Source organism: Chiloscyllium plagiosum, unplaced genomic scaffold (genome assembly GCF_037043375.1).
Source record: "Chiloscyllium plagiosum isolate Xiang-an unplaced genomic scaffold, Cpla_swu_hap1 HiC_scaffold_20, whole genome shotgun sequence".
NCBI classification, from domain to species: Eukaryota; Metazoa; Chordata; class Chondrichthyes; order Orectolobiformes; family Hemiscylliidae; genus Chiloscyllium; species Chiloscyllium plagiosum.
The window spans coordinates 36688048-36715199 of NW_028270158.1; the positions used below are offsets into that span (position 1 = coordinate 36688048).

General features: G+C 40.1%; 1 protein-coding gene across 19 annotated transcripts in view; it reads left to right on the forward strand.

Annotated features, from left to right (window-relative positions):
- The window catches only part of rbfox1 (RNA binding fox-1 homolog 1), a 1740493-nt gene that overhangs the window by 1709007 nt on the left and 4334 nt on the right, over positions 1-27152 (forward strand). For 2 of the 19 annotated variants that reach the window (XM_043711599.2, XM_043711601.2), the window contains one exon: positions 1438-1490. The exons of the other annotated variants lie outside the window; for them this stretch is intronic. In XM_043711599.2, coding sequence (XP_043567534.1) covers positions 1438-1490 — 53 coding nt within the window. The remainder of the gene's footprint in view (positions 1-1437; positions 1491-27152) is intronic. 19 annotated transcript variants of the gene reach the window in all.

The window sequence follows — 27152 nt, forward strand, 5'->3', positions numbered from 1 at the left end:
TGCATATGCACTTTGTACATTGAATGCAGTACCATAAACTCCAGTTTGCATGCGCTACACCAGTATGCTTTTAGATGCTGTTGGTTTGATTTTGTGTAGACTGAAGCTAATTACCCATAAATGTTTGCAATAAGTGCTTCGTTTTTGGCTATTGAGAAACAGATAGGGGAATGTTGGAATGCAAGTTTTCAATCTGTAGTATGTTCTACATGATCTTTTCTGATGTATGCTTTTGTCCGTTTAATAGCTTAATCATTTAAAAAGGTTTTTTGAGACTAGCTCCAATATTAAATGATAGGTTGTAGTCAATATTTGTAAAATGGAATGTTAATCATGGATTTAAATCTAAGGAAATTGTAGATATTTTAAGACTTTAAGTAATCTTATCACTTAATATAATAAACCAGCTTTTCTGAAACAAAATACTAAGTGCATTGTAATGTTAAAATGGATAAATGTTACTTGCAAATAATTTTGTTCCAAGTTTAAATTCTACCTCCCTCCCCATAACTACAGACTTTGTGTAAATTGATTATGCTACCATTTTAAATATGAATACATGAAAGTGGAGATTTTTTAACAGTGTGAGGCACACAACTTCAAGAAAAAGCTTAATTTGATGTAAAGAAATATTGCTAATTTAAATAAAAGTTCCATGGAGCAAGATAGAGTTAAATTCATGAGCAGTAACCGGCATTTTTATTGCAATCTCACTATTCACATTGGACCCTTAAAACCAATTATAAAAGATGTTTATATACAATATTAAATGTGAGTAGTTTTTGAAGAACAGTTGACAGTATCATAATACTTCAAAAGGAAAATTGATCTCTTCTCAAATTAGAAGGTTTAACTGAAAATTCAAATTCTGTGTGATGTGAAATTAACAAAGAAATTATCACAGTAATTTTTAAATAAAAAGTAAAATTTAATAAGGATACTTACAGATTTTTAAATAAACTATTGCTGTTGAACAAAAAGTTAAAAAATTACTACTCTAAAGATTTGCAATGTTTCAGTTTGCATGAAAATTTGTGAAAATGTTTTAAGCACAAAATGTTGTTGGAATCTGTTTTGACAGGTTTATTATGCAATAGATTAGAGATAACCAATCTCATTAAAACCTTGCATGCTAATTTGGTAATACATTTACTGTACAGAAACAATTTTTTTTATGGTATGTCCATCAAATAATAAACTGATACCTGGAACTATTTTATGACACTTTGTTAAAGTTATGTTATTCATGCACCAAACTAAAATTCACAATTAATTAAATAGTTTCTGAGTTTTGGAAACTTTTGTCCGTACGTTGATTTAATTAAGGAATTTCTCCCCTCCCATCTTTAAACATCAGATCAGTGGGCAGCTAGCACATCTTCCAGTCAAACGTGCTCTGTCACCAAGCAGTATTGTCAATTTTATCTTCTTTTGCAGAAATCAGTTCGTCTTCGTTGCAGCAGATGAAATTTCTTGTAACACCTCTTCAGGTAATAATTGTTGATACTTTTTGATGCATCCACAGTGGTATTTATATCTGTCATGGTATCCTGCAGTACTTTACATGTGACATTGACTGGACCCTTTAGCCAGCAGTCGACAAAACCTGCAACATCAATTCATGAACTGAAGCACTCCCTGTCTTACATATTATAGAGATGACCCCAGTTTGGTTGAGTTTTCATTTTAGAAGATAGAAAAACTAAAATGGTTTCGAAACTTTATTCCAAACAATTATTGCTCAGCAAATGTTTTCTCTGCCAATTTTTAACTGTTTCTAGCTGTCCATGAGGGCGTGCGTTGAGCTTCCAGTCTTCATTAGTCGAGGCAGGACTTTTCCAGTTGCAGCTAAAGTTTTTAACCTGTAAAGACTTGTATTTTTGAGTCAAGCACAACTTTGAGAAGGGCGGCAAGCTTTTACATGAGTTCATCGTAACAAATAAATCAACTTAAATATAAGCTATCATATGCATGATCTGTGGTTAAAAAAAAAGAGATTCACTGTTTGAAAAATTATTATCTGGAGTATATTTCATGTTGACCTTGTTATCTTTAGCTGCACATAATGCACAACGGACTTCCAGCAGTTCTTCAGTGAAGCTATTGGCAAACACCATAAGCTATAGCAAAGGTCACTCTGCATAAACTACAGAGAGAGATGATATTAAAATTTCATTATAGTGAAATTTTAATAGCATAATGCAGGAAAGATGGTGAGATTCATCATCTCTTCCTACGTTGATCCAATGTGACTTGTTGCTTTTGCATCATGTCCTTGATTGGCACCTTGACATAGTTGACTTATTCAGTTTTTTTTGTTTTATATACTGGGTTGAGAAGATAATTGTTGTTCTCCATCAGAATTTAAAGAGTAGGAATTGTAGAGAACAACAGCAAATTTCCTTTGTCTGCATTATTCATGTTGACTCTAACAGCACATTATTCAAAAATATTTTTTGATTTTTTTTTCCCCACAAGGAAAGCAGTGCATTTCTATATGTGGGTAATGAGACTTTTAAAATAATGATTTTTTAACTAAAGCCTTTGAGACATTCATTTTCTGTGAAGATTTACCTTGCACTTTGTTAAAGAAGACAAGATGACTTCTGAAATTGCCATTGAATCCACAAATATGATTGAAACCAATTTAGCCTGAAGACAGTAGCTCAACTGAAAGCAATGATTAAGTACACCCCATAGCTCATTTGTAAAATACTGATCAAATAAAGTGTCAAACTGTTCTCGAATTAGACAGCAATGGAATATTTATACAAAATGAAACAGCAATCCATGTAGGATGGATACAGAACTGAAATCAACTGGCAGACTAGATTAAATTGGAACTATCCAAATATCCAAACCATGAAAGAGGGGTCTCTAGATTAGTCATAGTGGTGCAGGCGGCCTAAATCTGGAAGTCCTAGCTTCCAGCCTGGCATTCACTTCTCTTGACAAGAGAGAAAGGGGGAATGTTTATATTGCACAGAGGCAACTGAATGTGTACTTGCCTCCAATCAGATCCAAATGTCACTTGTAGGATCTCCAAAACAAAATTTCTACATTTGGATATTTCAGGTGAAAGTCTAAATGTTGTGCGTGATAGGTCACGCCAATAGAGAGGTAAGGTACCCTTTTAGATAGATTCAGGGACATCTTTGGGAGAAGTAAGGTACCCCTTTCAAGCCGTAAATTAAGTTTGAGGGAGGTCAAGAGTGCCAAATGTGCATCACGTATGGAAAAACAGTTTGGAACTACCAATGGAGCTATCAAGGGAGCTGACAAAGGATCTGTCAGGCTTTGGAAGCATTTAATTGATTTGGCCTGAACAAAAGGGTGCAGAGTTAGAAAAGATCAATGCGTGCTATTTCACTCTGGTAGTTGACAAAGGCTTGAGACTTGATGGGAATGAGTATCCAATAGGCATAAGGTGGCATGGACTGGCAAGGATGGGGGAGGGCTGTGGGAGTACACGGAGTGAGGGCTGGAGAGCATTTTGTTGCAGCTGGGATGAAGACTGGAGCACAAAAATGGGCCTTTCCCACAATCCACCCTGGCACAGCAGCGCATGTAGCTACTTCCAGATGCTTTCTAGGGAGGGGAGACCGCAGTCTTAACTCCAGCTTAACGTCCTTATCCAGAATAAAAATCTGACAATCTAGGGCACTTCCTCCCAAGTCAGGATCAGGGAATTCTTTGACTCTACAAATTCAGGCCTGAGCCGGTCAAAGTAACAATGGAGTCGGTTAAAAAATCAAATTGCTACAGAGCGTCCTAAACAACGAAGAATATCAGCATTCGAGAAAAGGCCAGTGTTGTTGATAGGGAACTTAAATCCACCACACAAAAATTGCCTTAAATTCTGAAGCAATTGCTTTCATTTTTAATATATTAGGTTTGTTTGTTCAGGACTTTAAAGCTCCCTATATTAACACATGAAATGCTTGGGTGAGTTACTGCTATAGAAACCTGCTAAAATGCTTTGTGAATGGAAAATACACCAAGTCCATAAGAATAACATATTCAAAATTGCTTAGTACTTTGATTCCAGTTATAGATTGTGCAAAGCATAAAAAGGAAAAATTGACTTGAGCCCAGAAATGATGCAAGTACTTTGTTAATGCATGTTACTCTCTATAAACTTGGGCCAAAAATTACTTTCAATCATGAGCATATCTGTACTGTCAAAGTAGGTAAATCATTCTGAATCAGCACATATCTCTTGATAGCATTTTGTTTATTTTGATTTTGGTGCCCATCTTAAATTTGTTTCAGGTTACCATTACTGTACTCCATCAGCTAATATTGAATGTGTTAGAACCTTTGCAACTTCAGTGCTCATTGTTGTGCATTTATTACTGGACCATAGCAATAACATTTCATCCTGAGCTTGGAGAGTTGGTTTTAACCAATGCCTGGAAGATCACATGAGCAGACATTAATCCCATGAGGTACTTGTTACCTGGCAGATTTTAACTGGTGGAGCTTATTAAATGCTATTGGTCTGCTGTGATCTGATTTCTGGTGGAATGTGATAACTGGCTGGTAAAGGGAAATGCAGACTGCGTTGTCCAAAGGCTCACCGCAGCAGCTAGGCAAGGCTTCCACCAGCAAGCTATGACTAATGGGAAGGGAGTTTCTCTTGACTCTTTTGGTGGGGGAGCCTGCAACATCAGAGTCCTGGACTTCCCTTCTAGCTTTAATTAACATCTCTGAGAAGGTCTTGCTTTCCTTCCAACATAGTAAGGGGATGGTGCAGGTTTCCGATTTAGGCATTCATTCACGTTTGTTAATGGAGAGCCCTGTGCCAAGTTGGTCCAATGGGACTCATTAGGAACACAGCAGGAGATTGAATGATTCTATTGTAACCGTTCTAACCAGTAACGTGAAAGTTCAATTCCCATGATGTTTCCGCTTCTTTGTGATATACCACTGTGAGGACTGTTGCGAACAATAGCAGAAACCAAGGTCCAGATCTTCTGAGGTGCAGCAATCATTGTCTTTCTGAAATCAAGTCCTCTGGCACCTCACCTGTGGCTACAGATGATACAAATATCTCTGCTAGGGGCCTGCAATTTATTCCCTAACTTTCCACAACATGCCAGGATACACTTGGTTAGACCCTGGAGACTTATGTTACTTAGGACCTCTAGTGACTCCTCTTCTGAAATGCTGACTGTTTTCAAGACATGATCTTATTTCTCCACGTTTCCTAATCTCAGGAGAAGCATGGGAGCTGTGAGTCTGACATCAGGCATGAATAAATGTTGGACAGAATTCTGAGGGACAAGGCTTAGAGATTAGGGATAGTCAGCACAGCTTTGTGCATGTGAAATTGTGTCTCTTGGTTGTATTTTTTGAGGACATAACCAAAAAAGATTGACGAGGGGAGAGCGATAGACATTGTCAACATGGACTTTAGTAAAGCCTTTGACAAGGTTCTGCATGGTAGACTGATTAGTAAAATTAGGTCACATGGGATTCAGCAAGAGCTTGCCAATTGGATAGAAAATTTGAGGATAGGAGACAGAGCGTGGTGATGGAGGGTTGTTTTTGAGACTGGAGGGCAGTGAACAGTGGTATTCCATAGAGATCAGTGCTGAGTTCACTGTTGTTTTTCATTTATATAAACAATTTGGATGAGAATTTAGGAGGAATGGTCAGTAATTTGGATGACACTAGAATTTGTTGTATAGTGGACAGTGAAGATGGTTATCTAAGATTACAAAGGGATCTTGATCAATTGGGTCAATGGGTAGAGGAGTAGCAGATAGAGTTTAATTTGGGTGAATGCAAGCTATTGCATTTTGGTAGCGGAAACAAAAGTTTGGACTTGTACAATTAATGATAGACCCCTGGGTAGTGTGGTTGAACAGGGAGGCCCAGGGCTTAAGGGGTGCATAGTCATTGAAAGTTGTGTTACAGGTAGAAAGGGTGGTTAAGAAAGTATTTAGCATTCTTGCCTTCATTGCTCGGAGCTTTGAGTATAGGAGTTGAGGTTGAACAGGACATTGGTGAGGCCTCTTTTGCAATATTGTGGTACAGTTCTGGTCGCCCTGCTTTAGGAAGGATATTATTAAATTGGAAAGGATTCAGAAAAGATTTACCTGGATGTTTTTGGGACTGGACGGTTTGAATTATAAGGAGACGCTGGGACTTTTTTCACTGGAGCTTATGGGGTTGACGGGTGACCTGAAAGAGGTTTATAAAATCATGAAGTGTAAAGATAAAGTGAATAGCAAAAGTCTTTTCCGTAGGGTAGAGGAGTTCAAAACTAAGGGGGCATAGTTTTGGTGAAGGAGAAAAATTTAAAAGGGACCTGAGGGGCAACATTTTCACACAGAAGGTGGTTCGTATATAGAATGAATTGCCAGAGAAAGTGATAGATGTAGGTACAGTTATAACATTTAAAAGACATTTGGATAGGTACATGGATCGGAAAGGTTTAGAGGATAGGGGCCAAATGCTGGCAAGTTGGACTGTTCATTTGGAAAACTTAGTTAGCATGCACAAATTGATTTGAAGTGTTTGTTTCCATGCTCTATGACTATAAATTCCCTTCTCTTACACAACACTGGATTTCCTAGCTTGGCTTTTCCAGACACATGGGATCAGGGAATATCATCAAAGCAGAGTGGAGTAAAGGGGAAACAGGACATGCCTCATTTTTACCGTCACTACTACCATGTGCTAAGTTTAACTGTTGGGTTTTTGACTGTGAGTGAATTAACAAGTGAATGGTTGGTTGGGCAGCATGGGTAATTCAAAACAGAAAGTACTGGCAATACTCTGGCAGCACATGTAGAGAAAGAAACAGAGTCAATGTTCTGAGTTCATCTTTAGAAGCAAGATGGGCTAGAAAATGAAGGTGTTTACCGTGTCAAAAGGGGAGGAGTATGAGGAAGCGTAAGGTATTAAGAGAAGTTGGGGAGCATGGATAACTAGCTAAGGTAATTGTGTAGGTAGTTTGGGTGATGAAGGTAAGTGGGTAGGGGATTCATGGGGTATTTGAGTAGTTGAGCGGTAGTTGGGTAATGGAAGCTACTGCATTTGGGACATTAGTTGGGTCAGGACAAGCGGGGGGTGGGGTTTGTTAAGTGGTTGCGTTAAGAGTTGAGGTTGTCCGTCAGGGGCAGGTATTTGGATAGTTTGAGACATATTGCTGGGATTAAGGGGGTGGTCAGGAAGCTAGTCAGCTCCGAGGGAGTGGTCAGGGAGCTAGTCAGCTCAGAGGGAGTGGTCTAGGAGCTAGTCAGCTCATGGGGGTGGTCAAGGAGCTAGTCAGCTCAGAGGGGGTGATCAGGGAGTTAGTCAGCTCAGAGGGAGTGGTCAAGGAGTTAGTCAGCTCAGAGGGAGTGGTCAGGGAGCTAGTCAGCTCAGAGGGGGTGGTCAGGGAGCTAGTCAGCTCAGAGGGCTTGGTCAGGGAGTTAGTCAGCTCAGAGGGAGTGGTCTAGGAGCTAGTCAGCTCAGGGGGGTGGTCAAGGAGCTAGTCAGCTCAGAGGGAATGGTCAGGGAGCTAGTCGACTCAGAAGGAGTGGTCAGGGAGCTAGTCGGCTCAGAGGGAGTGGTCAAGGAGCTAGTCAACTCAGAGGGAGTGGTCAGGGAGCTAGTCAGCTCAGAGGGAGTGGTCAGGGAGCTAGTCAGCTCAGCGGGGGTGGTCAAGGAACTAGTCAGCTCAGAGAGGGTGGTCAAGGAGCTAGACAGCTCAGAGGGAGTGATCAGGGAGCTAGGCAGCTCAGAGGGAGTGGTCAAGGAGCTAGTCAGCTCCGAGAGGGTTGTCAGGGAGCTCGTCAGCTCAGAGAGGGTGGTCAGGGAGCTAGTCAGCTCAGAGGGGGTGATCAGGGAGTTAGTCAGCTCAGAGGGGGTGGTCAGGGAGCTAGGCAGCTCAGAGGGAGTGGTCAGGGAGTTAGTCAGCTCAGAGGGGGTGGTCAAGGAGCTAGTCAGCTCAGAGGGAGTGATCAGGGAGCTAGGCAGCTCAGAGGGAGTGGTCAAGTAGCTAGTCAGCTCAGAGGGGGTTGTCAGGGAGCTCGTCAGCTCAGAGGGGGTGGTCAAGGAGCTAGTCAGCTCAGAGGGGGTGATCAGGGAGTTAGTCAGCTCAGAGGGAGTAATCAGGGAGCTAGGCAGCTCAGAGGGAGTGATCAGGGAGCTAGGCAGCTCAGAGGGAGTGGTCAAGGAGCTAGTCAGCTCAGAGGGGGTTGTCAGGGAGCTAGTCAGCTCAGAGGGGGTAGTCAGAGAGCTAGTCAGCTCAGAGGGGGTGGTCAGGGAGCTAGTCAGCTCAGAGGGGTGGTTAGGGAAGGTTGCCCATATTTCTGGGGTCAGGGCATACATTGGGATTTGGGATATGATGGTGAGTGGGAGTTATTGAGATGTCAATTCCGAAATTATCCAGGAGTTAGATTAGGTATGTTCTATCAATGGTCGTCTTGGTGACAATTCAGCCAAGTACTGTGGAAATATCTGATGTCTCTGATTCTCCCTCAGAGTCAGAGAAAATTCTGGAGTGTCCCTGAGACCAGCAAATTGCCCACTCCAAGTTCAGAGTTCCTGTGAAATTCCCAGATATATGTCAGTGCACCAGAGCTTCACAAGGGTCCTGAGGCACAACTTTGGTCATATATGTGGTTTCTAATGAACCGGAGTATCAGGACTGAGGGTTTGACCGTATTCTTCTGGTTCCAATATGTTACATGTAATCAGACTCCAGATGCAAAATACTGAGCTTTTTCATGTGCATTTCCTGTATTTCGCCATGTGGCTGCTGGACTGATATATTGTTTCTTGACCGTGTAACTGAAATGCAAAAACAAATGTGACATTCAGAAGATATAACAATTAATTCCTACTTCTTTACTAATAATAAAACAATGCAAAACCCTTCATTCTCTATAAAACAATCCTTTATATTAATAGAACTGTTATCTTTTATTTCCCCAAATTCTATGAAAAACATGAACCCTATTGGAGACTTATACAGATTCCAGCAAAAATATGATTGATGTTACTGCTTAGCTGATAGGATGTTCCATCTCCACCTTGTAGATTTGGGATTAGCGCCCTCAGTGGTGAGCTGGCTTGCTGTAGATGCAACGTTGTGCATGTTGCTCCTGATGTATGGATGTGTATGATGTTGGTACCATGTGCCACTTGTTGGTATGTTGTTGATGTTGTCGTGCGAGATGCCATTGATATTTTGCTGCTAAGTGATGTTGTTGGTGTTCTTGAAAGTCTTTTCTGCTTTTTCTGCTCAAGATGTAGGTCATGTCTGAACTCTGTTTCTTCTCATTTACTGACCAGTTTTAATCTCAAAGATGTATGAGCTTGCAGACTCTGTTCACCCACCATCTTTACCGGGCTGCAGGTTTTCATGATTGGCTCCTGTACCTGTACAGTTCCTCCTTTCAACAACATGGATTTAAAATGTGCTTTTTGAAGCATTGACCTCCTTGCTGTTGTGCATCAGTAAGTTGTTGTCTGACTCCATCTTGGTCACTTGGAGGAGGTATCTTGTTGAGATACTCCTGTTATACTTAATAACTCTGCAGACAATGTCGTGGTCAGCTGGGAGCAGTGGAGATCGAATGACCAGACATGGTTTGGATTCTCCTTTGGTTGTCTAATTTTTTCTGGTTCACTTGACAATTTGAATTTGCCATTCTGTAGACCTGGGACTTCAGGTAATGTATGCCGGTGGAGTAGGATGCTTCAGGTGGAGCTCATCCACTCTGTCCATTTCTTTTTTTTTCACTTTTCTTCTCTTCTATATTGCTTTCCTCTTCTCTCTTTATTCCTTTTGATCTCTCACTCCTGACCTCAGCATATACTCGACAAGGCCTCCTACCGGCCTGGTATGGTGGTCTCCTGGCCCGGCGTGGGTGGCCCAGCGTGGTGGTCTCCTGGCCTGACATGGCGGTCTCTTGGCCTGGTGTAGTGGTCTCTCAGCGGCCCAGTGTGGTGGTCTCCTGGCCTGGCATGGTGGTCTCCTGGCCTGGCATGGTGGTCTCCTGGTCTGGTGTGGCGGTCTCTCGGCCTGACGTGACAGTCTCTCAGTGGCCCAGTATGGTGGTCTCCCAGCCCAGTGTGGCGATCTCCTGTCCAGGTGTGGCGGTGTCTCAGTGGCCCAGTGTGGTGGTGTCCTGGCCTGGCGTGGTGGTCTCTTGGCCTGGTGTGGTGGTCTGTCAGCAGTAAGTGGCGTTTTTTCAGCTTGGCTTGTCCTTAGCATGGATGTTTGGCCTTGAGGTGATTCCCAAGCAGTGTCCTAGCCTTGAGAGCCTTGGGATGAGGCCTGGCGTGGGCTGGAGTCAAGGCCCGGTGTGAACTGCTGGCTGGATGCCAGCCACCAACTGGGTTTGGAGGACCATTGTTCGGAACTTTTTATTTCTCTAGTTTTCTAATTTATTCCTATGATCATCAATGCTGGACTTATTGTTTTACCTAAAAATTTATCCTGAAGAATCTGAACCTTGTGCCTAAGATGGCGCCGTAAGTGGCAACTTGTTAACATTTCACAGTACTCATTTGAGTATGTCACACTTTGTCTGATTTGAACTGAAAATATGGATCCTGAATCAGATTGAATGATCTGGGCCTATAAGATATTATTCCTGCCTGTTGACAACAGATTCCCTATAGTCTGCTACAGTCAGGGTGGTATTTAGATACAGTCATTACCTTTTTTTGAAGTATACCTTTGTCCTCCTAGTATACATTGTATGTATAAACCATTCTTTCAATGTTTTTTGCTGATGCTATCCTGTAAATGGATGATCTGGCTCTGAGCTCACAGTTCTCCATTCACAAGGCTTCATTTATCTTGTAGAGAAGTTCTTTCTACATCGTTTTGGGTCTGATTATTCCAGAACCAGCAAGCATAACATCTTCAAGTGAGGTGTCATCTGTGATATATCGTGTAGCTGGCTATGTTTGCTATTATCTTAACAGATAATCCCTCGATCACTTGCTGGAAGTATCTGTAATTCTTCATCTTTCCTGGTCTCATCTCTAATTTGACTCCATTTCAGTGATGTTACATCCACGCCCTAATGGGTAATTGGATCTTTCTACCTCAAGATTTACTGAGGTAAGTTGCTGCTTTGCACAACTGTTCAACCCCAAGATAACAGCACTGTCTGTTTTAGTCATGTCCAACCTGAAGTAAACATCATTCTATTTTTAACATCCCTCTGATTTGGGTTGTTCCTCATGTCAGGCCTCACTTTGTCCCCTATGGCATTACCATGACTTTGCTCACTTTCAAAGTGCCTTTCCTTGAGAATTCATTCTCTTTAAAATTTTCTGGCAAGATCTTCAGCATTAGGGTTAATGTTATTCTGCACCCCTCAATCAATCTTCAGCTTATTTTATACCCTGTTCATAATCTGCATAGTTGTGTGACTATCTTTTCTCTGAGAAATGTTACATTGAGTCATTTCTTGCACCGTATAGTTCCTTTGTCAATTATATCCCCACATTCGTCATCACCTTGTTGTGGTATGGACATTTGGTTTCTTTTACTTCTCATTCTCACTTTCCATGTTAAGGAGTTATCGATAACATTGTTACATCCAGCCTTGAAATGCATATCAGTAAATTCTGTGATGTGAACGTGACAGGAGATATGTGCATATCTGTCTTCAGAGCTTTGCTTGAGTTTCTGCTGTTTCTCCATTCAGCTCCCAGCATCAAACACATTTCATCCTCTCTCTCTCCTGGCAACAAGAAGGATGGAGCTAAACTTTTTTTTCTCCTTTTGGAAAGCCACTGAATGACAGTCTGCACTTTTGTTTCAACTTCTCGAATGTATCTATGAACCGTGAGCGTTCCGATTTTCTTTAAATGTTTTTTTTTAAGTGATGGTAGCCATTTTGCTTTGTCCAATTCATTCAGTTTTACTTTCATTGGACAGCACAAATTTGGGTTGATTTTTCAACCTAATTGAGGATCAGATTTCTTCAATGTTTGTGTTTTTACTCTAAGGTACCATCTGACACCATGTAATATTTTCTCCTTCCAATAATTTAGAAATACTCAAAATAAAGGAGCTTCACAGAATTTATTTTATGCATCTCCCCATATGGCAGGTGGGTCAATACACTGATATTTGGAATGTGACTGCAGTGCTACAGTGACTGCGATACTCCAGAAATACATATTCACATAATAATTAGTTTGTAACTTTTTTTGGAGTAACATAACTACCAAAATGTCAATATTTGTGGAAATCTGATTTTTTTTTGATACAAAGGAAAAAAGTGTCATTAACGTCATAAAGAGATTGAACAGAATAGAAATGGGACCATTCCATGACTCTGGCAGTCACGGAAAAAATGTTTATTTCTTATAAAGCATATTTGAATGAAATTTGCAGAGGACTCTGATTTGAGAGATTAAAGCCCCAACAAATGATGCTAAAACACCAATAAATATTATAGGTTTCCAACCACAGTGCTGCGTTCCCATGCCCCTGGGAGCTTCTCGTGTTTTTTTTTCCCCTATAGTGATGGCCAAATACTGAGAGTCCACTTTCCTAATGCTAAGTTTTGTTCAAACAAGTCCCAATTGAAGACTTATGGTCTAGTTTCTTTTTGGACTTGAATTTTTCAGGTAAGTACCTGTCTAAAAAATCTTCCCTCTGATTTGCAGAGACGTGCAGGCACACAGCAGTCCAGAATTTACTCTGAAGAGGGCAAACAGACTGTGCAAGAAAACACTGAGATGTGCATACATGGAGTCAAATGACAATCTTAAATGGAGTGTGCAATGCCAAATGGATCATGTACAATACAGAGAAATTAGATGGAATATTAATGTGTCAGTCAGTGTTTAATTGTTTTTAACTCAAGGAAAACATGCAATCAAAACATGGTCAAAAGAGAACTAGAAAATCCGGGCTTGAATTTAGTGATGGCAACATGGGTCCTGCCTCTTGTCGCTTCTCCATGGAGAGACTTAATTTTATTGTGAGGGAATCAGGCATTTACCTGGACAGTATTGGGCCTCAAACCGAATTGAGGCTTCACAAGGGTGGGAATCCCACCCACGAGCTACTGCTGAGAGTCCAACAGTTGTTCGGTATGGACAATGCTCTGGGATTAGAAGCTGCTGTCATTGCTACAGTGGGGGCTACCTGGAGATCAGCAGTATATCCTCTGGAGACAAGTAAGCAGGCTAAGATGGGGTTGTCAGAGAAGTGGATTAACATCAAGGGCAGGGAGTTGGCTTCTCCTCCCCAATGCTGAGTCCCTTAATCAAGCACAGAGTGCCTTTGAATGATGGAAAGCTGTAGGAAAACATGGCAGGGTTTGCTGTATGCCCCAACTCAACCACTAGCTGCTGGTTGAACAATTAAAGGATTTCAATTGGTGTGTTGGCAGGAGGGGCATCTGCAGGCTTCTTGGCCCAGACTGAACTGGAGGGAAGTGGGAAGGCAACAGCAACTCCAGCCCATACCCTCCCTCTTACTTACCCTTGGCCTTTGACCCTTTCTTGGGTGGTAGGGAGGTGAAGAGGATTTAAATTCTGCCTTTGACAGAAAATGCTAAAAGTAATAATTGTATACTATTTTCATCATGCTTACAGAAGGAGTTGAATCCATATGCAGATTTGTTATTGACATATGATTTATTGCCCAATAACATTAGTCTAGAATTAGATTATGCTTGACATCTATATGTGATTGTTATTGCTACACAAATGAGCAATGTAGAACTGAAGACTTGGATATTAGTTTTGAGAGAGACAGTAGAGTCATTAGAGATGTACAGCACGGAAACAGACTCTTTGTCCAACTTGTCCATGCCGACCAGATATCCTAAATTTATCTTGTTCCACTTTCCAGCACTTGTCCCATACACCTCTCTACCCTTCCTATTCATGTACCCATCTGGATTCCTTTTAAATGCAGTATTTGTACCAGCCTCCACCACTTCCTCTGGCAGATCATTCCATACATGCACCACCCTCTGTGTGAAAAAGTTGCCCCTTAGGTCCTTTTTAAATCTTTCCCCTCTCACCCTAAACTGATGCTCTCCAGTTTTCAATTCCACCACCCTGGGAAAATACCTTAGTTATTCACCCTATCAATACCTAAACCACAACTGGGATTTTCCAATTTAGTTGGTGTGTTAGTTGGTGACTAATGTGTTGAGAGAGCTCACCAGATTTCCCTCCGTTAAGTGCTGGCATTGCTCATTAAGAGCTGAGAAGAGAACAAGTGCAAGTATCCCTTCCTTTTAGGCTCCTTGACACCGCTGCATTGGGTGGCCATAAGGCTGGCAGCTCTGGGTCCTCAGGTCCACCAGTTGAGTACTAATCCAGAACTGATTCAGCATGAGAAGGATTTTTCTTTAATCTCTTTGTCATACGGTCCAGCTTATGGATGAAGGTGTTCAAGTGGATTGGAGATAAGAGCTGGGGTGTGATTCTCAGAGGCTGCCTCTTTGATCCATGTCCTTGCTTCTGAATTCCTCCAGATTGGGACGACTTGAGGCAGTTTGACATATGATGTCCCAGTTATGAATCTAACTATCTTTCTTGCCCCCAGAGAAAGCAGGTCATTGGATAAGTGGTAATTGACAACCCTTAAATTGCCATTAATTGGCCACTTTGAGGTCTTAATTGCTGAAAAATCACATGTGAACCTCCTCATACAGTATTTGTTGGGAAGTTGGCAAGAAGGGAATGAGTATCTCTCCAGAACAAACTTGTCCAATATTTTTCTTCTCTTGTCAATTCATTTGCCACCTCCAAGGAGGGGAAAGATCTACCCTCTTTCTATTTTGTGTGAAACATAAAAGTGCCAGTATCATTGTTTGTTCTGTTAAGTTGAGAAAGGCACAGTAAATTACATTGCAAGGTTAAAACTTGACAATGGCAAGAGGGAACTGATGATGGTTAATTCCATGCTTTAGAAAGTATAAGCTTTCATAAAGGGATATTTGAATGTCTCTAAAACAATTAATCTGTCAGGTCAAAGAGCAATGAATTTTAATCACAAATACATTTAAACATTTTTTTAACATCTTAAAGGTGTGTTTGGGTCTAAATATGGATTTCTGTCCAAGTGTATTAAATCTATTTTCATAAACAAATGTGATGAGGCCTAAATGAAGCTCATTGTCGTGTTTTCTCAACTTAAGTACCAAGCCTTTCACAGGAATGCAATCCATCATTAACTTAATCAGGGATCACTTTGGCTACTTGCCAGTTCACTGATTATTAATACAAGCTTTATGTAGCGAGATATATTTTGTTTTGGCTAATAATCTGGTGGAAAAGGTATTATATCATAGCATTATTCTATTTAATGGGTTGGTTGATGAACTTCAAAGCTGGCTAATAAATTTTCTGATTGGCTAACTTTATGACCACTAATGAAATAAAGCTTCCCTATCTATTCTTGCTTTAATGTCTTTGCAGGCAAACAGAAGGAATATATTATTGTTTTGCAAGTATGAACTGGCTATTGAAATAAGAAATTTGAATGCATTTGTGGGGGACATTGGTAGTAGAAAGGTTTTTTGAAAAAGTAATTGTCATAAAAGCATAAATCACTTCCAAGTTGATTGCAACAAAGGATAAACCCATTAGTAATCCAGAGGTGCAGACTAATGTTCTGGGTCATGCGTTCAAATCTAACCATGGCAGATGCTGGAATTTGAATTCAATTATTAAATAAATCTGGAATTAAACTAATTTTAGTCATAATGCTTGCCACACTTAACACATAAAAACCCATGTGATTCACTGATGTCCTTTAGAAAAGCAAGTTTGCTGTCCCCCACCTGGTTTTGACTGAATGTGTTTCCAGACCCAACAAATGGAGGGGCTTGTAAGTGCCCTCTGAATTAACCTTAGCAAGCCACTCAGTTCAAGGGCAATTACAATATGGCATCACTGGAAGGCCTGCATCACTATGAAAAAAGATAAAGAAAATAACATTGGGATGAGATGTTTAGACACTATTTTATTAAAAGTGAATCATGTGTTTGAGAGAAGTAAAAGTTAATCCAATCTTCAGATGTGACATGAGCAGAGGAACCGTGGAGACAGAAAAACTTCAAACTTTCACCCTAGTTTATGTTAAATCACTATTTGGAGTCACAAAGCTGAGACTGTCCTTTGCAGTATTTTAAAACATGCCATTAATTGGAAAATAGATGAGATCAGACGTTCTGCTGGAATACTGATAACAAATCCGAGAAGCACGAGGAATGAAAGGAACTGGCTGAGTCAGGGAAGACAGAGAATAGAGGTGGAAGGGTGTTTTTCAGATTGGAGATCTGTGACCAGTGGTGTTCCACAGTGTTTAGTGCTGGGTCCCCTGTTGTTTTAATATATATAAATGATTTGGAGAAGAATGTAGGTGACCTGATTGGTAAACTTGTGAAAGTTTTGGGGAGCTGCAGATACTGAGGAGGACTGCCAGAGGATACAACAGGATACAGATAGGCTATGATTGGACGGAGAAATGACAGATGGAGTTTAATCTGGACAAGTGCAGGGTGATGCATTTTGGAAGGTTCGAGGAAGTATACAGTGAATGTTAGAACCCTTAATAGCATCAACGTACTGAGGGTTCGAGGCATACAAGTCCACAGTTTCCTGAAAATGGCAACACGAGTGAATAAGGTGGTCAAGAAGGCATGTGGCATGCTTGCTTACATCAGTCAGAGCATAGAGTATAAAAATTGGAAAGTGATGTTGCAGCTGTGTAAAACTTTAGTTAGGCCACATTTGAGATATTGTATACAGTTCTAGTCATCCCCCTACTAAAAATATGTGGAGGCTTTGGAGAGGTTATAGAAAAGGTTTACCAGGATGTGCCTGATTCAGAGGGTATTAGCTGTGGGGAAAGATTCGACAAATTTGGATTATTTTCACTTGAACATTGAAGGATGAGGAGTGAAAATACTGACTAGGAGACATAGGTTTAAAGGTAAAAAGGGATAAATTTAAAGGAGATACTAGAGGCAGGTTTTTCTTTTACACAAAGGGTGATAGGTGCCTGAAATGTGCTGCCTGAAGAGGTGGTGGAGACAAATACCATAGTAACATTTCAGAGACATATTGAAAGATATATGAATATGGAGGGAATTGAGGATTATGGACAACATAGAGGTAAAAGGTTTTTAGTTTAGAAAGGCACCACATGTCATCACAGTTTTGGTTGGCTGAAGGGCCTGTTCCTGTCCTACATTGTTCTTTGTTCAATTTTTCCAGGACTCCCAGTAATTTTCTCTTTTAACTCAATGGCAGGAAGTTATGCACCTTAAAATGAAAATATGAATAGCAAACATCCCGCTTTTGTTTAGCAGCTATGAGAGAGGAAGAGCTATAATTTCATTGTCCTGGGCAGAATTTATGCCCCACTCTAAGAGCAGGAAGGTTAATTATTGGAAATAATTATATAAAAAATAAAATATTCACACATCTCTAGTCTTAAGAACTAAAATATATAAAAAGAGAGAGTTGTGTTTAATGATTTGGGATTGCTAGATCACCAGAGCTGAGTTACTTAAAATAATCGCTATGTAAAGAATGATATACAATGGTTGCAATATTTTAAATTTGTTGTTCTGTTAATTTCATATGAATGTATCAAAGTCATGTTAATGGAGGAGTGTCCAAGGATGATGACTTGAATGCTCTAATACGTTTTAACATACAAAATGATTTTAAAATGCAGGGCCAACGATATTTTTAAAAAGTAAAGTGGAAGGTTATTTCATGATTACAACTCTACTGATTAAAACAAGACAACCGGGCTAGCCCCAGTGTGAAGCAAAGAGTTTTTGTGACAGGATCTTCAGATTGTTCCTGTTTTGCAGCATGCATTCATTTTCGAGTCTTATGCAATAAAAAGGTGTAACAAACCTTTTGGTTTCATGGTCATTATCTATTTGACAGCTTGAATGCCTCATGCTTGCAATTCCAGGTCAACTCACATGCTTGGTCAAATGTGACTGAGTGTAAAATGTGACAAGATTAAGTAGGGAAAGGATGAAATCTGAATGGAGAAAGTGCGATTTGAATCTTTCAGGATCCTTTCCAGTTGAGATGGTCTGAACACATCTTATGTAATGATCTGCAGTTGAAAACAAATGATGGTTTTTACTGAAATGGTTAAGAATAACCATTGTTGTCAATGCCAAGGGAGCAGAAATATTGGAGGTTTTTGCTGAGGTCCAGGCTAAATGTCAATCATGTTCTAAAGCCCTCAGAGTCATGAAAGTGATCCACGGTGTAAATTCCTCGATTGCCAACTTTATTTTGGGATTTACAAACTCATTGTCATGTCACTGACTAAATCTGGGAAGGTTAACATTGCTGTTTTTGATTTTTCTCACATTATACTGAATTGAGTTTTTCAATTTAGTTTTCCAAAAGCCTCTACTACTGTAGCATGGCTGCAAGCTGCATTGAAGACAAGAGGGATTCATTAGTTGTTGATTTGAAATTACATACCCATAGTTTTTGTTTCTAACTATGACAGTTTAACTTGGATTTCTTGTTAATGATACAGTTCTAGTGATCATATTGATAACATTCCTGTTGTAATCCAGTGAGCGTTAGGAAGTCAGCATTGATCTCACCTCTGCTCAGGTTTTAACGCAAGTTAAGGAAGGTATAAGAACAAAGGTATTACATTTCTAGCATTGTAACGTCTTCTTTGCAATCCTCAGTTACACTTCAAATTACAATTATAACTATAATAATTCTCTGACCAGTCAATAACTGACAACACTGCTACGTCAAAATAAACATGTTGTGTTGGAGAATGACTTTTAACAGAGAATTGAAGTTGTACTGAATTTCATTGCCTTGTGAGTAAAAATATCATCCCACTTAATGTCATGAATATATTTTGAAATTTAAGTTGAAATCACGATCTCAATTTCTTAATCAGTAATTTTAAATTAAGTGGCGTATGGTATAGCTGATGACAGCTTTGAGATTATGCTTAATAAACTGAATTTTGAAAATGTATGTGTTGAGCGTGATAGAGTTATGGAGTCATACAGTATGGAAACAGACCCAAGCTGACCAGATTTCCTAAACTGAGCTAGTCCCATTTGCCTGCACTTAGCCCATATTCCTCTAAACCCTTCCTATCCATGTACCTATCCAAATGTTTTTTAAACATTGTAATTATACCAGTGTCTACCACTTCCTCTGGCAGCTCAATCCAAATACACACCACCCTGCCCTCCAGGTCCCCTTCCCCTCTCACCTTAAACCTATGCCCTCTAGTTTTGGACTCCCCCACCCTGACGAAAATACCTTGGCTATTCACCTTATCTATGTCCTTCATGATTTTATAAACCTCTGCATCACCCCTCAGCCTGCTATGTTCCAGGGATAAAATTCCCAGACTATCCAGCTTGTGCTTAAAACTCAAACTTTCCAGGCTCGCTGACATTTCTGTACATGTATTTTGCACCCTTTCCAGTTTAATAACATCGTTCCTGTAGCAGGGTGCTCAGAATTGTACACAGTACTCCAAATGTGGCCTTACCAATGTCTCGTACAGTTGTAATGTGACATTCCAACTCCACATGTCACTCAGTGCTCTGACCAATGAAGGCAAGCGTGCCAAATGCCTTCTTCACCACCCTGTCTACCTGTGACGCCAAGCTCTCTTTATTCAACAATTAGGTTTTTCATAATCTGTCATGTAATTTTGGAGTGATTTTGCTGTGCAGTAATGGTGTGCATTGTGTTTTTGTTTTATATCATAAATGTGGGAATTGAGTTTCATTCTGATACATTCATTTAGAAATGTTTCAAGATATTCTCATGTATGGCAGTAGGTCTTTTCAACTCCCCTATTCCAAATGGCATGTAATATCATTGGGTATCATTGTGGCATAAGATATTGAAAGGCTTTTTTCCTGTGGCCCATATTAAGTTAACAGTTTTGCAAATAATATAGATTCCATGTCTTAAAATAATCTGTCAAAGTAAGTGGAAGGACCTTTAGGTAAAATATGGGAAATTTTACAATGTTAGTTTAATATGTCTTGTTATTAAAACATAGTACACTTAGCCTACACATCCCTGGACACTATGGACAATTTGGCATGATCAGTCCACCTAACCAGCTCATCTTTGGACTGTGGGAGGAAACCTGAGTACCTGAAGGAAGCCTACACAGCCACAGGGAGAATATGCAAACTCCATACAGATAGACAGTCACCCAAGGCTGGAATCAAACCAGGCAGCAGTGCTAACCATTGAGCCACCTTGCCACCCACTTCCTCAGCAATAAACTTACTGGCATCCAGCTTGGATTCCACCAGTGCTACTCAGCTCCTGATTCCATTAAGCTGTGCCCCAAGTATAGACAAAAGAATTGAATTGCAGAGATGAGATGGGAGTGACTGCCCTTGATTCCAAGGCAACATTTGATCAGTTATGGCATCACTGAGCCCTGGTGAAGTTAAATCAATGGAAATTTGGGATGAAAATGTCTTCGACGGTTGGAGTTATATTTAGAACAAAGGAATATGGTTGGGATTGTTTGGGAGAACTATCATTTCAGTCTCAGAACATACCAAGGTTCAGCCACCTTCAGCTGTTTCAATTATGTTCCTTCTATCAAAGTCAAAACAAGGGACATTTGTTGATATCCATATCCATATATAGCAAAACTTGGTTTTGGATGCTTTGGATGATAAGTAGTAAGTAATGTTTATGACACGCAAGTACCAGGCAATGGTCATTTCCAACAAGAGAGGAACTAACCATCTCCCTTTTACATTCAAAGGCATTACCATTACTAATTTTCTCACTGTCAATATTCTGGTGGTTTCCATTTACCAGGAACTGTAACCATTTATGTGGAACAGCCAATTAAATTCTGCATTTAGACAAATGGGTCATGAGGCTAATGAGGACACAGAATAACTTCTCATCTTCTCAATGTTTGTCCACCATCTTCAAGGTACAGTTCAGAGGCGTGATGGAATTCTTGCCGCTTGACTGGAGGAAAACAGCTCCAGCAACATTCAAGAAACTTGACACAATCTAGGATAACATCGCCAGGTTTAGTGGCATCCACCACCTTCAACATTTACCCTCTGCACAACTGATGTAGAGAGTTCCTGATATACACTTCCCTCTAAAATTCCTTGTCATCGCAGTTTTAAATGCGTTTCCACTTACTCTGTAACTGTGTTCCCTAGTTTGTGATTCAGCCCTCTCAATTTCTACTCTGTCAAGCCCCTCAGAATTTTGAATGGATCACCCCACATTCCTCAAAAATCAAATGAATAACAGCCTAATCTGTTTAGCAGACACTACTGTACCGTACTGCTATTTTTATCCTTCAGTTTGGAGACAGCTGACCATTGATCAATTCTTTTCACTCAAAATACCATGTTGGTCACTGGATGTTTCACACTGTACATACATTTCAGTACTAGATTAGAGTGGTGCTGGAAAAGCACAGCAGGTCAGGCAGCATCCGAGGAGCAGGAAAATCGACGTTTCGGGCAAAAGCCCTTCATTAGGAATAGAACCCCATTCCTGATGAAGGGCTTTTGCCTGAAACAAGATTTTCCTGCTCCTCGGATGCTGCCTGACCTGCTGTGCTTTTCCAGCACCACTCTAATCTCGACTCTGGTTTCCAGCATCTGCAGTCCTTGTTTTTACCTATACATTTCAATACACGTATCCTTTCCTTGTGCTGTAGGATGTACAGATTATAACAGTGGGTTCTTATTGCTCCAGCACTGTTATATAACCAATGTTCTTATTGCTCCAGCACTGTTAATATAATACATCAGTAGAATGTGATCAATGACTCATTAATTAGTGAGGAGCTTTTAGTCATAAAACCTCTCTGCCTGCTTTATAGCAGTCTTGATAGACTATGAATGGTAGAACTGACTGTTACTTACCTGTCCATTTCAACCAGGAAATATGTGCTAACAGGCTCGTTACAATGATGACTGACTGGGTGTCAAGAGTACTCGATTGTCTGCTAAACGCTTTTGGAACATCTTGAAGTTGTGATAGGCACTACATGAATGCAAGTCTTTTCTTTCCTTAAAGAAGGAATTGATGGAGATACTGCATTATTTATCTTTGTATATTAAAACGCGATAAGTAATTTAAAAAATATGAACAAAAAGAAATAGTCTGTTGAACTTTTTTTTATTTCACATACCATCATATGCAGCTGCTAAATGTTGATAAATTATTAACCAATTTAGTAAAATTCACATTTCAATCAGGAAACAGAGAATGAAAGACTTTCATGAAAAGTATAAAGTTGAATGAGACTTCTGTTTGAATCAAATGTCTACAGTTCACAACATTTGTAATTTGGGTAACTGAAGCACATCAAAACAAGCTTCATATTTTCTTAGTTCTGAAGAAAGGTCACAGGACTCAAAGCATAACTATTTTCTCTCCACAGATGCTGCCAGACCTGCTGAATTTCTCCAGCAGTTTCTGTTTTAGTTTGTTTCAGATCTCCAGCAGCTGTAGTTCTTTGATTATATTGCTATTTACTTTGCTGAATGTAACCAGAGCAATCAGCTGCTTTGTAGACTATAAAAAGTCATATTATTGAATTTTCAAACATTGTCCAATGTATTGAACTGTATTAACTGAATTTTAATCTATTGAGTATTTATCACTGAATTTAAAATTGTTCCACCCTTCCTGCGACTAACATAAGGTTGGGGCTTTAATATCCATAGGTGATGGCATCATGTGTACTTTCGAGTTATTATTATTCAGTGGCATAGCATTCACTGCTGTCTGGGGAAGAAAAACTTCCATAGAATAATGACCCTCAGAGAGAAAAGAAATCTCCTGATTTCTGTATTAAATTGATGACAACTTTTAATTGCATGTTTTTTGCAGTATGTTGTTTAAGCTCAAGGATGGTACAGGAGCAAGAAATTCTTGATGCATTTATATAGGGCTTTGGTGAGACCACACCGGGAGTATTGTGTGCAGTTTTGGTCTCCTTATCCGAGGAAGGATGTTATTGCTATAGAGAGAGTGCAGTGAAGGTTTACCAGACTGATTCCTGGGAAGGTAGGACCAACATTATGAGAGGTTGAATCATAGAATTCCTACAGTGTGGAAGCAGGCCATTTGGCCCATTGGGTCTACAGTGAATCTCCAAAGAGCATCCCACACAGATCCACTGCCTACCCTGTAACCCTGCATTTCTTATGACCAACTCACCTAGCCTATCCAACCCTGGACACTATGTGCAATTTAGCATGGCCAATCCACCTAACCTGCACATCTTTGGATTGTGGGAGGAAACTGGAGTATCCAGAGGAAACCCACACAGACACAGAGAGAATGTTCAAGCTCTACACAGGCAGTCACCCAAGGGTGGAATCAAACCCAAGTTCCTGGCGCTGTGAGGCTGCAGTGTGAGCTCTGTGACATTTATGCCACCCCAAATTTGGTTAGGATTATATTCAGTGGCATTCAAAAGAATGAGGTTGGGGGTGGGCATCTCATAGGAAATTCTATAAAATTCTAACAGGACCAGACAAGGTAGATGCAGGATGCAGGAAGGCTGTTTCCCCATGGAGGACAGTCCAGAGCCAGGGTCATAGTGTACAGATATGGCAGAAATAATTTAGGATTGAGATGTGGAATTTGCTACCACAAAAAAACATCAAGGCAAAAACATTGTGTAGTTTCAAGAAGGAGTTGGATGTAACACTTGGATGAGACTGAGGGGATCAAATCACTTGGAGGAAAAGCAGGAACAGACTATGGGGTTGGATAATCAACCATGTTCATTATGAATGGTGGAGCAGGGTCAAAAACCTTACTCCTGCTCATGTTTTCTATCATTCTATATGTGACTACCCTTCAGTTATGAGGCAGGATTATGAATGTTAACAGGGCCTAGCTGTTGAGCCTCAGCTTGTTCTCAATCATTTTCAAATAGATTTACTTGGAACTGCTCAGAAGTGAAATTCCTGCAAAGTTTCCTGTCTTATGCAACATCATCCCAAAAGTCACCTGTGGCCATTATTGAAGTGAGAACTTTCCTGACATTCTCTAACTCATTAAACTGCAGTTATGTAGCAACTGAGATGCAGGATGCTCAATTTCCTTATTTAAACAATTAATCATGATATATTTCAATTGTTAACGTGTAAAAATTCATTATTGTGCAACCAGGCAGCACGAATGTGACAGACTATTCACTTCCATGGTTCCTCTTCCCCCTTTTTGTTGAAAATCACACAACGCCAGGTTATAGTCCAACAGGTTTAATTGGAAGCACTAGTTTTCGGAGTGTTGCTCCTTTATTGGGTGATGAATGAACCACCTGATGAAGGAGCAGCGCTCCAAAAGCTAGTGCTTCCAATTAAACCTGTTGGACTATCACCTGGTGTTGTATGATTTTTGACTTTGTCCAGCCCAGTCATACACCGGCACCTCCACATTATGACTCTTTTTGTTGTTTTTCTTATACCACTAATCATCTTATTTTCAGGAAGTTAGAGACTCGAGATTTCTGCTTAACATTCCTGCAGAATAAACACTGGACCATGCCTTGAAAAGAGAGGGAGTAACATCTAGATGATCATGTTATTGCTTTTCCATCCCACATTCCAGACAGTGGCTTTGCCTCTGTTTAGCACCTGCCCAGGTCAACACTACGGTGAATGGGAGCCGGTTGTATTAGAAATCACCAGCCCAGCCAGCATTCTGTCATTTTGTGGAGTAATGTTTGAAATAGTAGCTAATCGTATCAACTGCAGTTTTGGTATTTCTTGAAGAATTAGTGGAAAATGCATGGTTTAAAATTCATGTTCCAATCAAAGGCAGAAACCTGATTAGTCTCATCGAGCCAGAGTTCAGGATGGAATTCAGTCGTAAAGAATTCAACCTTATTTTTTTCTTATCACAACAGGGAGCGGTGCTTAAATCTTCTGTCTGTCTCCCAATGTGTTATGTGAAAAGTCATTGAGAAAGTCCCAAGCATTTTCAGGCATTAAGTAACATAAGGTCACTATGGTCCCAGAAGATCATAGGACTGCTTTCTCGTTAGACAGAAACGAGTGTTGGTGAGTTTAAATCTGAGTGTCACCACATCTCAGGGGGTGGGGTTGAGATGGTGGGACCTTCATGGTCACCTCAGCCACCAGCAAGAGTTGAACCGTGCTGATATCACTTTGCATTGCAAACAAGCTGTCCAGCCAAATGAGCTGGAATTTAAAAAAAATAAGTTGGATTTACAATGTGGTCATTGCTGATTGTTGCATATCTCCATCTGGTTTACTAATGTCCTTCAAGGAAGGAAATCCAACATTTTTACTTGGTCTGGCCTACATGTGATTACAGACCCGTGACAGTGTGTTGATTCTGAATTAGAGATGGGCATTAAATGCTGACCTAGCCAGCGATGCCAGCGTCCTGTGAACAGATAAACAAAAATTCTAATAAACAGCCTGCAGTTGCACTTTAGTGCATTGAGCCATAAAGATGACCTGATTCCTGAGATATTGAGTTTGTAGGCAAGAGTTTAATTAGCACCAGTGGAACAGAATCTCCAAGTACTTTGGTTCTTTGGTAACTTACAATACTAGGTCAGCACAGGTCTTATTGAAGAAAAGATTTCTCAAAAAAATTAATTTATAATAAAAAATAAGTAAAAATTATAAAGATGCTGTATCGGAGCAATAGTTTGGAGAGAAAATGTGCAAACAAGGACATCTTAGTTGATTCTCAAAGCACAATTTACAACTGTAAATAGCAGCATTGTTAATATGGGCTATTTATTTATTTCAGTTCCAAATTACATCAGTTGCCAGGTTCCACAAGTTACTTCAGAAATGGTGATGTTACTTGGTTTTCACATTTTTATAGATCTGAACTGAACTATATAAAGTAATAAAATACTTCAAGATGTTTTCAACAAATGGCGTTTGACAATCTGATTTTTATATGACCTATGGACGTCTCCTATTGGTGACATGTAACCTTTAGATCTGCTCTGAGTCACATCAAATCATCCTATAATGCATTAACTGCCAAGTTATACTTGAACAATTTATCTGAAATTCCCTGACTGCTCCTTGGCAGTTACATGTTGCAATGTGTTCCCTATCCTTTTCACTCACCTATTATGAAAGCTGCCTTTTTGCCATATTTGAAGAGATGTATAAAACCACCTCCTATTTCAATGGTTATCTGGAAAGTTTTATTTATTTAACAAGGAGCATAATTCCAATGAGAAAACTTTGGTGAATTGGAAAACTCAGGTACAAATTGGTTAGGATCTTGTGCCCAAAGTAGGAAACATCAATGGGAATGAGGGAGAAAGCTCTCTTCCATTTGAAGTCATACCTGGCACATAGGAAGATAGTTTTGATCATTGGAAGTCAGTCATCTCAGTTCCAAGGCATCTCTACAGGAGTTCCACAAGGTAATTTACAAGGTCCAACCATCTTCAGTTGCTTCATCAATAAGCTTCCCTCCATCATAAGGTAGGAAGTGGGAATGTTTGCCAATGTTCAGCACCATTCATGACTCCTCAGGTACTGAAGCAATTCATGTTCAAGTCAAACAAGACCTGGACAATATTGTAAGAAATGTTCATGTCACATAAATCTCAGGCTGTGACAGTCTCCAATAAGAGAGATTCTAACCAACACCCTTTGTCATTCAATGGTTTTACCATCAGTCAGTACCCCACAATTAGCATCCAAGGGTGTTAGCATTGACCAGAAACAACTGGACTCGGTTTATAATTACAGTGGCCACAAGAACAAGTCAGAGACTGAGTATTTCAGCTTATGACTCACTACCTGGCTCCCCAAAGCCTATCCACCTTTAAAAGCACAGATTGGGAATAAGATGGAATATTTTTCACTTGCCTAGATGAGTGCAGTTCCAACAACACTCAAGAAGTTTGATACCATCCACGATAAAGCAGCCTGATAGATTGTGGAAGTGGTGCCATTCAGTCACTCCACCACCAACACACAGTATGCAGCGGTATGTACGATCTGTAAAATACATTTCAGAAATTTGCCAAAGATCCTGAGACAGCACCTTCTAAAGCCACGACCACTTCATCTGCAAGGGCAAGTGAACACCACCACCTGCTAGTTCAATTCCAAGTCACTTGCCATCCTGATTGGAAATATATCTCCATTCCT